This window comes from Hemibagrus wyckioides, linkage group LG04 (assembly GCF_019097595.1).
Source record: "Hemibagrus wyckioides isolate EC202008001 linkage group LG04, SWU_Hwy_1.0, whole genome shotgun sequence".
Lineage (NCBI taxonomy): Eukaryota > Metazoa > Chordata > Actinopteri > Siluriformes > Bagridae > Hemibagrus > Hemibagrus wyckioides.
In genome coordinates, this window is record NC_080713.1 from 10,795,913 (window position 1) to 10,809,711 (window position 13,799).

General features: G+C 37.7%; 1 protein-coding gene across 4 annotated transcripts in view; it reads right to left on the reverse strand.

Moving 5' to 3' along the window:
* The window catches only part of golim4a (golgi integral membrane protein 4a), a 28,376-nt gene extending 15,221 nt beyond the window's left edge, over positions 1-13,155 (reverse strand). For all 4 annotated transcript variants that reach the window (XM_058387405.1, XM_058387403.1, XM_058387404.1 and 1 more), the window contains exons 1-6: positions 13,007-13,155; positions 12,503-12,868; positions 5,736-5,810; positions 2,350-2,399; positions 1,015-1,068; positions 6-156 (exon numbers count right to left, since the gene is read on the reverse strand). In XM_058387405.1, the coding sequence (XP_058243388.1) occupies positions 6-156; positions 1,015-1,068; positions 2,350-2,399; positions 5,736-5,810; positions 12,503-12,707 (535 nt within the window). In that variant the 5' untranslated portion in view covers positions 12,708-12,868; positions 13,007-13,155. The remainder of the gene's footprint in view (positions 1-5; positions 157-1,014; positions 1,069-2,349; positions 2,400-5,735; positions 5,811-12,502; positions 12,869-13,006) is intronic.
* Positions 13,156-13,799: the final 644 nt, after the last annotated feature.

The following is a 13,799-nucleotide window of genomic DNA, read 5'->3' on the forward strand; positions in this document are numbered from 1 at the left end:
GATACCTTTGAGTTTAGAGATCTCAGTCTCTTTAGTCTGCTGTAATCGGTCGTATCTCTGCTGGTGTTCATCCAGAACCTTATTGTGGTCTTCACCCTGAGCGTGATGCTGCTCCTGCAGCTCATAGAACTGCTTCTTCAGCTCCTCATGCTGATTCTATAAACACAAGGTCACACAAAATCTATTATACCGCAACACTGTTGAAGATGTGGGGATGTGCTGTGGTTGGGACATAATCAACTTTGGGGTTGTAGCAGTACTTCTGCTTTGTGAGGGGCCAAAAAAACACCACCACTAAGATACAGCTCTGGAAAAAAAAATGAGACCACTGCAAAATAATCAGTTTCTTATGTTTTTTTCTTACAGGTGCATGTATTGGTGAGATGAACAGTATTGTTTCATTTTTTGTGAACTGCTGACAATATACTGTATCTCCTAAATTCAAAATATAACTATTGTTATTTAGAGTGTATAATTAAAGGAAATGACAACACATCAAAATAACCCAAGATCATGCAGTATTTGCAGAGCTGTAATAACTCAATAAAACAAAATGCAAATAATTTGTAAACATATTGTGTTAATGCTTTGGCTAAATAACATTAAGAAATCAGTATTTGGTGGAATAACCCCGATTTGCATGCGTTTTGGCTCCATGCTCTCCACCAGTTTATCACATTGCTGTTGGGTAACTATATACCACTCTTTTTGCAAAAAGTAAACAGCTCAGCTTTGCTTGATGGTTTGTGACCATCCATCTTCCTCTTGATGACATTCCAGAGGTTTTCAATAGGGTACAAATCTGGAGATTGGGCAGTGGTGTCTTATTTGTTTCCAGAGTTATGGATGGATGGATGGATGGATGGATGGATGGATGGATGGATGGATAGATAGATAGATAGATAGATAGATAGATAGATAGATAGATAGATAGATAGATAGATAGATAGATAGATAGATAGATAGATAGAAGACAGACAGACAGGCGGATAGATAGACAGACAGAGCACTGACCTTCAGCATTTGGTGCTGTGAGTAGACAGAGTTAAACCTGCTGCTGGCATCTTGCTGTAGGGGAAAAACACCAAGCACATATTAAGAACACTGTGCTTTTTACCTAGAGCAACAGCAAGCTGGCAAGACAAACACACTCACAAACACACACACACCCTATCTTTCAGTTTCTCTGGTTAATATTTACATCTCCTTAACAAGCCTTTGACTTGTACAAATAAATCTACAAACAAATCTGTCCAAACAAACTTGAGTCACTGAACACACCCTGAAATGCTATTATTACCATCATACAAATGCTTGTGTACATTAACTCGTTCATCTTGATTTACCTCTTACCAGGGCGTGGGAAGCTCCTATATTCATGTAATGTATCTTAAATCCCGCTGCAAGTAGGAAGCTCCGGCTAATATTTTGTCTGTGTCATGTCTCTATAGCAACCCTGATCACTGCACAGGGGACAGTGTGTCCGAGAACACACACTGATGAAAAGTAAAACTAGCAAACACCGAATGTGCGATATGGAACAATGAATTTGGAGAGCACCAGAAAATATTCAGACACGTGTGCTGTACATACACAGCCATTAAAGCATCCAGTATCTCCAGCATCACCCACTAGTAAGATTTTTGTCTTGTATGCTGCCACACCATCACTCTCTGCATGTCATCATTGTTAAAGATAGTCGGTGTAGGTTAGGGTCTGAGTGCTGTTGCCTTCTCCAATCTAATTTTTCAGAAATTTATCAGTGTTCTAATTAATCTTTTCTATGGTAAAAACCTCCAGTAAGAGATTCTGGTAGTTTAAGTTGTTTCATGGACAATACGCAACATTAAATATAACTACACAATGATTTGTGTAAATGAATAAATTAGTATTAGCAAATTGCTATGGTATAAGTGGAATAAAACAATTAATAACAATTAATCGCAGAGGATTTATCAGATTTTTTTTAAGCCAAAATCATTTGAAGCAATTTTTTTACTCACCATGTTTTACTTCTTAAAAACATTACTTCTTATTTAAAACATAGTGAGCAAAATGTTTAGGGACGTAAACAACAATAAAACGGTTTAATTCTTACATTAAAGTAAAAATAAATAATTTGTTAAATTGCCCTTTGTTTTTTTTTTTTTTTACATGTCTACGATTTCCTGACTTCTTAAAACCCAACGCTGTCGATGAACTCTTTTGCAAAATGTTGAGAAAAAAATATTCCTAATCTCACAGCAACCCCAATTTAGTCATGCAGATGCAGCTGACACATCCTATACGAGCCAAAAAGATGAAACATGCAGCGACTCTATTATTTACACAATGACATTAATGCCTCACCTTCTCCTTATTCAGTGACTGCTGTGCCTCCAGTTTATAAACCAGATAATCTAAAAAAAAAAAAAAAAAGAAAAGAAAAAAAAAGGAAAACAGACAGAAAGTATAAAATGTCACACAAGTTGAAAGACTTTCAAAAATATTAATAAAATGAAAAAAAAAACATTTTCTACAATAATAATTTATTAAAATTGTATTTAAATAATTTAATTTAAATATGTTGAAATAATATCTTAAAGAGAAGACTTGCTGTGATTATGCTATATTTAAAAGTAATAAAGCTTAATGGAGCATAACATAAATATAACAATATAACAGGACACTAAACAAGGACCAATCTTTATATAACTGGGTGCCACGTGATGTACAAAATCTCCGTCTCCCTCATTTTGCTGTATACTACATTGTTTTTTTGAATCAGAAAGTGTGCCTACATTTTTCTGTCCCTTGAAGTAAATTAATAGTTCCAAAGAACCTCCACAGTTTGCCATGTTACTGATAAACGTCTCTATCCTGAATATGTTCCTGTGTTGGGATTGAGTGCGTACAGTCCTTCCATAAATGTTACATAAACATCTACTAATAAAAAATGGCACCAGACCAATGATTCCATGCATTTCTTTCAATAAACAACAAGATTATTTAACCAATTATTAGGCTTAGATTATGTGGGGTTTCCGACATACAGAACTCTCAATACACTGAGATTTGCACAGAACTCATAAACACGCAGTTTTTGCACATAACAGTTTTTGCACATCGAATCGGTCTGTAACCTTAAACACTTGTCTTCCACATTACTTGTTTTTCATCTAATTCTCCATATTTATTCCTAAATCTCCGTATTTAGTATTTTTCTTATATATTTTCTTATATTGTTATATTCTGCTATATTTTGTAATATTTTATATTTTGTTATTTGATATATTTTTTGTTATATTTTTGTACCCTAATTTGGGTATTTTAGTATTTTTGTTAAATTCCTTCCTATTTTATCTATTACCTGTGTTTGTGGATACTGCTGGATTTCCCTTTGGGATGAATAAAGTATCTATCTATCTATCTATCTATCTATCTATCTATCTATCTATCTATCTATCTATCTATCTATCTATCTATCTATCTATCTATCTATCTATCTATCTATCTATCTATCTATCTATCTATCTATCTATCTATCTATCTATCTAATAGCTAGTCGTTTCTTCACTATTGTTTTCTTCTGTCTCTTGATCTCTCTCTCTCTCACACACTTTCTCTTTCTCTATCTGTCTCTTTCTCTCATTCTCTCTGCAGCTTGTTATTTTACCAAAGCCCAAATTCCTGTCCTGTGACTTTCCTGTTGGAAACTTTGCAAATCACTGTGACTGACACATCCAGGACTAAATAATTTAAATAAATCTTTCCTTTCCTTTGTTTATTTTAATTCAGTTTATTATCAGTCTTCTATTACTTGTAGCATCCTTTTAAAAAGCTGCATTCCTGTATTAGAACATTAATACACAAACACCTGTCATTTCCTTTACAGCCGGAACTACTTTCCCTTATCCAAAAATAATGCACTGCTTCTGACCAATCAGATTTGAGATTTCAACCAAGCTGTGGCTTAATATAATATATTATATAACTGATTATCTGTGATGTTCAAGATGATCTTGTGTATAACTTGGCACCAAGTCGTATCAAGAAGCCGGTGAAGAGAATTCTTTTATAACACCATAGTGACAGGAGCTAACTTTCTCATGGACATTCCATAACATTAAATTTAACCACACACAGTTAAGAAGCTGGTGTGGCATCACCTTATACCACTAATCTTTGTGATATAAAGGGGACTCGCACATGCATATGAATCATTTTCACATAACAGCATGGTCTGTCACGTTTCATTCCTTTCATATTCAAGTGCTATGTTTGTAATGCGTCCGTTTCAAACTGTCACTGCTATCATGGTGTTTTATCCAGAAGTAGTCTGTGTATGTAGGTGGATGTATTTCAGTTCAATTATATTCATCATTTTGGGACACCTCGGGAAACACAATTGCATGTGTCCTCCTGTAATTCTGTACAGTGTGATTGTGTAACACAATTGTAGTGCAATTGTGACGGAGAAAAGAAAGTACACCCTATTCAATTCCATGGTTCAGGGTCTAAATAACAATTGTGTGGTCCTCATCAACTTATAAACCAACAAATAGCCTCTATATTTCAATATGTAATATGGAAATCAATAATTAAGGCAACATTCAGAAACCAGGTGGGAGAAAAAATAATTAGCAAGAATAATTTGAAGTAGATGCTTCCTGCAGGAGTATCACTTTCTCAAGAAATTTGGCCCGCTCTTCTTTACAACATTGCTTCAGTTCATTGATGTTGGAGAGGTCTGGTAACGCACAGCTCTTTTGAGATCCTGCCACAGCATCCCAATGATGTCTGGACTTTGACTTGGGATGTTTTTGGGATGGTCATTATGTTGCATGTCGCTATTATGGCCCCACATTTATCACATGAGTATATTGGTATAAAGTCGAGTTCAAGCCTCTACAAGCTACAAGCCTCCAGATCCTGTTGCTGCAAAACAAGCCCAAATCTTCACCATTCCATGCTTGACAGTTGGTATGGGGTGATTGTGATTATTTGGTTTTTGCCAAACATTACAGTGTACATGATGGCCAAACATCTCACCTTGGTGTCATCGTTGCAGAGGATTCTGTGCCAGAACTTTTTTAGTTTGTTCAGATGCAATGTTGCATAAGTTCGCCATGCTGCCATGTTCTTTTTGGAGAAAAGGTCTTTTTCCTATCCACCCTTCCCTACAATCCACACTTAAATTCAGTCTGTCCTCAGACTGAATTTGCTAAGATGTCTAAGATGACTCCTTGCAAGACTGACAACTTTCTTAAAGGCAGTACACAATCCTTCTATATAAACAGTGAATTTCAAACTGGTTGGAAATGGCCAAGGCTGATGACATTTATTCTTTGACTGAGGTAGACACCCATGAGTGGTCCAGACATCTTATGCATTTCATTACTAACACCTAACTGCTGATTACTCTCTAAATGTTTGAAAAACTGTACTTATTTTTTTTCCCTACCTGGTTTCTGAATGTTGTTTTCCTGGTTTTTGGCAAAATGACTACATCTGTTTTTAATTGTCACCTGAGGTTATTTGCTCGTTTACAGAAGCTGGTCAGGACGACCCGATTATTATTTAATAGACTATATATTATTTATAGACTGAATACAAGAATGGTGTACTTACTTACTTTGAAGCTGTTGCACAGACTGATGAATTGCTTTCAGTGTATCGACATGTGGAAGTAGTTTGATATATTGCAATTTTTTAATAACATTGTGACATTAAGTGAATAACATGCAAACATATACCTTCTTTGGACTTTTTGTGCTCCTGTCGTTCTTTCTGGAGCGATTTCTCCAGCCTGGACCGATGCTCATACACCACTACAGGAAGAGAAAGATGGAGAAACACAGTATAAACATTCTAGCAGAATACACACACACACACACACAGATATACAGTAGCTGTAGACATTCCAGTCTGGGCTTAACACAGCAGCTAGATGGGTAATGTGAGTTGGGCTATTTTTAAGGAAACACACACACACACACACACACACACACTACACTTCTGATAGGCTCCTCCATTACTTTTTCGTCTGTGCACAGATATAAAGGCCTAAATGTGAACTTTTTGTGCTCCTCATTTAGATCAACATGAGGAATAAGTAACTGTTATGAAACTGTTATGCAAGTGTAGGAGGCTGTTAAAAGTCAGTATTACCCTCTTCTTCATTCCTTGGTTTAAAATTGCATTGTTGAAATGATCAACAAATCTGAAAATAATGATCATGGTATTTCCTTATTTAAACATAATGAGCGCTGATAATACAGTCCTGAAATTGTGCTAATTAAAGAAATAAAACTGTTGTGAAATAAAGCACACTATCTTTGAATGAACCGGTGCATACACTGATGATTAGAGTAGTGTGTCAGGCATTACATCAGCCATTTGGCACGATGTTTGTTTCAACCAAATGAAAGAGAAGAACAGAGGGAGCCACCCAAAGCTATTTGGATACTTTGCAGGAAAAAAAAAGCATGACACGCACACTCTCGAAACTTAGCCACGTCCATGACCAAGCACTAATCATATTCAAGTAGCACAATATTAGTTAATGCTATAAACTTCACACTCAGTCAAGTATTTGGTCTAAATTCTTTTTTACAACACATCTGATCTCTCCGAAAACTTAAGCTATGAGCTTAGAATATTCCTCAGACCGGTGAATTTTCTGCAAGGCAGAAGCCTAAAAGCTCTACTCTAGCCTAACGAATTAACTGGTCACAATCCATCCTTTTAAATATCCTTTATGAATAACATTAACAGGAAATAGGCTATATTGCAGATTACTATTAATCTGACCTACTAATTCAAGGTCAGTTGAATTCAGAATGCAACAGCCTTTAAAAAGCACTACAACCAGCATTGTCTGTCATGGTTACAGTGGGTGTGTCATGTTGTTATAGTCGCAGTGTATAACATTATGAGCACTGAGAGGTGAAGTGAATAACACTGATTATCTCCTCATCATGGCACCTGTTAGTGGGTGGGATATATTAGGCAGCAAGTGAACATTTTGTCCTCAAAGTTGATGTGTTAGAAGCAGGAAAAATGGGCAAGCGTAAAGATTTGAGCCAGTTTGACGAGGGCCAAATTGTGATGGCTAGACAACTGGATCAGAGCATCTCCAAAACTGCAGCACTTGTGGGGTGTTCCCGGTTTCCAGTGGTCAGTATTCATCAAAAGTGGTCCAAGAAAGGAACAGTGGTGAAACGGAGACAGGGTCATGGGCGGCCAAGGCTCACTGATGCACATGGGGAGTGAAGGCTGGACCGTGTGATCCGATCCAACAGACGAGCTACTGTTGCTCAAATTGCTGATAGAAAGTGTCAGAATACACACAATACGCAGTGCATGACAGGTCAGGGCTGTTTTGGCAGCAAAAGGGAGACCAACACAATATTAGGTAGTTGGTCATTATGTTATGCCCTGGTTGATGTAGATCAACACTAAACTTGCTCCATGAAGCACATTTCATGGAAATACGCTACCATCAACATTAGAACTTTTTCCACCCTGCAGCACGGGCAATAACCACGTGTTGAACCTCAGGTTGCTGGTCATTCAGCACTGATATCTGATTAAATCTCACATTCCCCAAGCCTAGTGTATTGTTAGCGTTAGAGTTGGGAAACTGCATTTACAGGTCCGGATACACTGCATTCTTTTCCATTTCACTTCATTTTTGTTTCTTGCCATGCAGTAAAATGAATTCATTTTGTCTTACAATTATTTCGAAAAAGGTCAAACAAAACTGACTGATATCGACTTGTTTGACCACACAATATCCAACATTAAATATCCCAATATGGAAAAAAATGCACATGTTGGAAAAGAAATGCTAAACTGGAAGTACAGGCTATTTTAGAGACTGTTCTATGGTTATGATGTGTAGTCTGGAACCTTATTCCGTAATCATAAAGCATATGATTAAGAACCTGTGCAGATATCCGAAAGAAACTTTTAACACCAAATTTCAAACACAGAAACTAAATAAGCCACGGTGGGGAAAAAAAGGAAAAAAAACAATGAGCCGTAGTTAACATTTCAACTGGGGCACACTGAACTCAGACAGACAGACAGACAAACAAACAGGCAGAAAGATCTTCAGACAGATTCCGTTTCGTGTAACACTAGTGGATTTCTGCTGCATCCTTAGATAGACAGATAGAATAGAATAACAAAACACAATCCATTTCTCCACTACTGAACATATGGCTGTAAAACCAGTCTAGCCAGACTATGCACAAAAACCTCCGTCGTCACAAAGAAATTTCAACAATGATACCTTTACACACAAGACGATATAAGAGTAATGGCTGAATACAGGACAAAGCCACATATAGCATTCTCACACCGCCCATATACACTATTTTAGCTCAGGTAACAGAAATCTAAGGAGTGTATCTGCAAACCCTAAACAAAACGTTGAGACTGTTGATATCAGTTATCAAAGAGATGAGATTTTATTAGCAATATTGTGTGTCTGGGAGTGAGGGGCTATATGTAACACAGTGTGCTAGCTGTGACAAAACAGTCACTCAGGTATGTTGCTAATTAATGTTGCACTATTTCCTTTCCTTTAGTCTGGTATTTTTGTTAAGTGTTTTTTAGAGGATATTTTCCTGTAAAAATTATTTCTTTCAGCTGTAAGAAGTCCATTCAGTGATGGCAGAGCACTGAGTGAGTGTGCTTGCTAATGAACGGTTGCTAACACAGCTAACAAACGCTAGAAATAAGCTCTGCTCTCCTGAAGTAAATTTCCTTTCTGACTGGGAAAAAAACATGAAAATTGCTCTTTAATTTCAAACTTGGAAAGTCAGGAAGATGTCCTCAACCCTGAGTTCCTCAACCTCGAGTTGCTCAACCGCAAGTCCAGCATATGATGTAAAATCAACAACTCTCTACTTTTAAATGAAATTACAGTATTATTTGCTTTAGCTTAATCAACATGCATACAGATAAGCTGGCCCAGTCTTATCTACTGACCACACAGTCTGCTGTTTTGAGACAGTAATAATGTAAAACCTTAAAAATCACTCCTATTATTATGATTAGCTGGCTAGATTGTTGTTCTCCCAACCTTTTTTTCTATTTCTTTTTACATATGAAGACCAGGTTTGTGTCTTAGTATTGTGTCAAAAGAAATACAACACTGTGTAAGTATTAATTGCTATGTACAAGTTTAGATGCAACCACTAACTTGGGTTAATGCCACTATTAAGGTTAGTATCATATCACAGAGTATATTTAAATATATGTATATTAGGTGCCATCTATTTTTAAAATAATATACTAAATGATTTTATCTTCAGAAAACAGAAAGCTTAAAAAAAGACAGAAAAGTTCATTTATTTATTTTCGGTGAAGCCATTTTAAAATAATTTTCATGCAATTTTTTAATGGTGTCGCAAATAGTGCTAAATATAATATTAATGAATTTTAAAAATAATAATATATAATACTTATATATAATGTATGTTTCTTTCGGCTGCTCCCTGTTCGGGGTCGCCACCGTGGGTCATTTGGTCCACATGTTTCGATTTGGCCCAGGTTTTTACGACAGATGCCCTTCTTGACGCAACCTTCCCATTGTACTCCGGGCTTGTGACTGGCACTAAGAATTCATTCTTCAGTGGCTGGGTTAGCGCCCTGCATGGGAAACGAACCCGGGCCACAGCAATGACAGCATGGGATCCTGCCACTGGACCACTAAGAGGCACTTATATACTATGTATAATATAGTAATATACACTCACCACATCACCTGTACAACTACACCTTCACATAATTATCTTATCTGCCAATCATGTGTAAACAGCGGAATGATACAAATCATGCAGATAAAGGTCAAGAGATAAAGGTTTGTTCCCATCAAACTGACTGAGGGTGTCTAGATTGGGCAACTCTGTCTCCATAAGTCTCAGATCCTTTGGTTTTTGGCTACCAGGAGTGAAACCTTGTGTGGTTTTCTGCTATTGTAGCCCATGTTGTGTGTTCTAAGATGCTTTTCTGCTTATCACGGTTGTAAACAGTGTTTATTTGAGTTACTATACACTCCCTGTCAGGTAAGACCTGTCTGCTCATTCTCCTGTGATCTCACCCATCAACGAGGTGTTTCCACCTACAGAATGGCTGCTCATGCAATATACCATTCTCTATAAACTCCAGATACTGTTTTTGTGTGAAAATCCCAGGTGATCAGCAGTTAATGAAATACTTAAACCAGCCAACATCTGATACCAACTGATACCAATCAGATGTGAACATTAACTGAAGCTCTTGATGTGTCAGGATTTCTTGCCAGTGTGCTACTGACACATGATTGGCTGATTAGATAACTTCATAAGCAAGTGTACAGGTGTTCCTAATAAAATGAATGATGAGTGTATACTTGAATAGACATTTTTCAGTCAATTTTATTTCATATTAATGAGTTCTAAACATTCTCCATTTACTGTGACAGAAAGTGAGTGAGCCTTGTAAGTCCACCCTGAATGTTGTTGTTGATGTCCTTCGGGTGCTCCCTGTTCAGGGTTGCCACAGAGGATTATCCGATCCGCAACCTTCCCATGTTATCTGGGCTTGGAATCGGCACCGAGAGTTAACCCCTCAGTGACTAGGTTGGTTCCCTGCTCAGGAAGTAAGTTTTTAAACTTACTCTGGTCTGCTATCACTCTGATTAACAGTTGCCTTTCTTATGTGCAATGCAATTCATTTACATCTTCTGACAGCGGTGCCAGTGAGAATCAGCCCTTACATTATCTTTACCTAAAGCGACTGATTTAGCAGCACTTTAGTCCTTCAGTCTGTCCATCTCTCCGTTATCTCCAGAAACACTGAGTGCTAAGCAGCACCAGCATTGTCTGTCATGGTTACAGTGGGTGTGTCATGTTGTTATAGTTACAGTGTATAACATTATGAGCAGTGACAGGTGAAGTGAATAACACTGATATCTCCTCATCATGGCACCGGTTAGTGGGTGGGATATATTAGGCAGCAAGTGAACATTTTGTCCTCAAAGTTGATGTGTTAGAAGCAGGAAATATGGGCAAGCGTAAAGATTTGAGCGAGTTTGACAAGGGCCAAATTGTGATGGCTAGACGACTGCTCAGGAAGTAAGCTCCAGAAAGTTAGCTACAGAAACACTGAGTGCTAAGCAGGGTGGAGTTTTCTCTTTAATAGTAATCAAACTTCTAGTCATCGAATGAGGGAATGAAAGAGAACTTGATTTCCTTTAAACCAAGTAGGTGTGCAGCTGGCAGATTTGGAAACCAAGGCTAATAATTATCTTTCAGCTCTTACTTATGTAAAGTATTGTGTACTTGTATGCTTCTTATTGATATCTAGTGCCAGTAAATGTGTGAGCCTGATCCCATGAAAAAGCAGATTACAGAAACAATCCTATTAAATTCTAGAGATTACATGTTCTTCATTGTTTGTATTCCTCCTCCACAGTAATGTTACTACACAATTACTATAATATAAGTAGAATTTGTTATATATATATATATATATATATATATATATATATATATATATATATATATATATATATATATATATATATATATATATATATATATATATAAAAGCATTGTGATGTGTTTTCCCTAATACATAACCTCTTCCAAAGACAATCACATAATGGTAAGCATACCCTGCATATGGGGATGTGGTAGCGGTCCCTGAACCATATGTATGGCGATGTGGTTAAGGTGTTGGACTACTGATTGGTAGGTTGTGAGTTTGAATCCCAAGTCCACTAAGCTGCCACTGCTGGGCCCCTAAGCAAGGCTCTTAATTGCTCAGTTGTGTAAAATGGATACGAGTGTCTGCCATATGTTGTAAATGTAAGTACCCCACTATCAATTTTCTGTACATAAACACACGATTACCACATATTCCTGATTTAGATCTAAGCTCAGGTTACTCTCTGTGTGGAGTTCTCCTCACGGGCATGTCAGCGCCTTCCATGTTCATGAATTGCTCCTAGATGTGGATGTGTGCAATATGTGTATGATGCCCTGAGAAGATGAACACACACCACATCTCACTTAACACCCTATGTTTTCAAGATAATCTCCAGATCGGTCGCAACCCTGACTAGAAAAAATTGGTTACAGAAGATGAAAGGATGGTCGCATGGATTAAGTGTGGCCTCATGCTTTATCTATTAGAAAATAAACAAAAGTTACCAGCTATATTTCTGTTGCAAACTATGCTGTTTGTCTCACTTGCCCTATGCACCTAGAGCAATGGGTTAGTTATAATTCAAGAGCTGGAAAAAGACGGTCGTATGTTTCTAAATATTTTTGGAGGAAAAACTACCTATTGATAAACTATTTATAAAGTGTATCATGTAAGTGGTTATGGAAATCATTCATGTTAAAGCATGGTAAAGTCCACTGATCCGTTTTGAAGTATAAACAAGAGCAAAATAAACACCCCTGGCTTTGCAAACACTTTCAGAGGTCTTGAAATCTCCTGATCTTGTGAAAATGATGAATACCTTGTAGTTGGGCTGAGAGAGACTCCTGGTGCTGCTGGTATTTCAGAGCCAGAGCTTCTGTCCTCTTCAGCTGCTGGTGCATTTCATACCAAATCATTCCTCCATAAATGAGGACAAACACCACAGTGGTGAGAAGCAACGACTGGAAGATTTTCCTTTGCTTTCTGGAGCAAACCCCACTGCCCATGTTCTCCGCAGTGAACATATACAACAACTTTCTCCAAAACTTTGCCCTCTTATGGGCTTTACATTCCAAAAAGAGTTGTCTATTAAAGCAGGGCTTTCCGGTTCAGACAGCAGCAGATCCTCGGGTGCGGAATATCCATTCCCAGGATGGAGGAAAACTTTCCCATACAACTCTGTTTACTTTCAGGGAAAAAAAGACAAAGTGAACAAAAAGATCCAACAGGCGATTTTATCTAGCAAACAAACAGAAGTAGTTCTAAGCTAGTTTTTCTGCCAAGTTTACAACAAATATGAATTACATTATATATAAAAACAGACCTTTCAGCTTTGCACGACACCTTTAGCTTTAGTTACGTGTCACCAAGTTGCAGAGGACCTGAAGGAAGTCCCTCCCTGCTTATTGCCCGTCCTGGGGCAGCTGCTATTGGTGTGTGTGCTGCTCCGTCAGAGGACAGTGTGTATGGGCGTGTTTGTTTGCGTGTATTCTTAGTATTAGTGCGCTTATGTTAAAACTGGCATATAACCCCTTTATAGGCGTTGTGTTTGTGTTTTTTTGTTTGTTTGTTAATATAATTTTTTTGCTCTAGCTTGTCAGCAATAGCAATTAGTCCTTCAGTAAAATCTGATTGGTGGATTGCTTGCCTGTGCGAACTTTTAACCTATCAAAACCCAGAAACATAATATTATCAGCCAATCGTAGCGCGGAAGGCGGGATCTTATTTTAATATGTTCGAAGTAGCTTTGGATTCTCAGTTACGTACACTGTATTGGCAAAGGTTTTGGGACACCCCTCCAAATCATTCAATTCATGTGGTGTTTTTCAGGGGTTGGGCTCGGCCCCTTAGTCCCAGTAAAAGGAACGCTTAATGCTTCAGCATACCGAGACATTTTGGACAATTTCATGCTCCCAATATTGTGGGAACAGTTTGGGGGTGACCCCTTCCTGATCCAACATGACTGCACACCAGTGTACAAAGCAAGGTTCATAAAGACATGGATGAGTGAGTCTGACCTCAGTCCTGACCTCAACCCGATAGAACACCTTTGGGATGAATTGGAGTGGAGACTGCGAGCCAGGCCTTCTCGTCCAACATCAGTGCCTGACCTCACC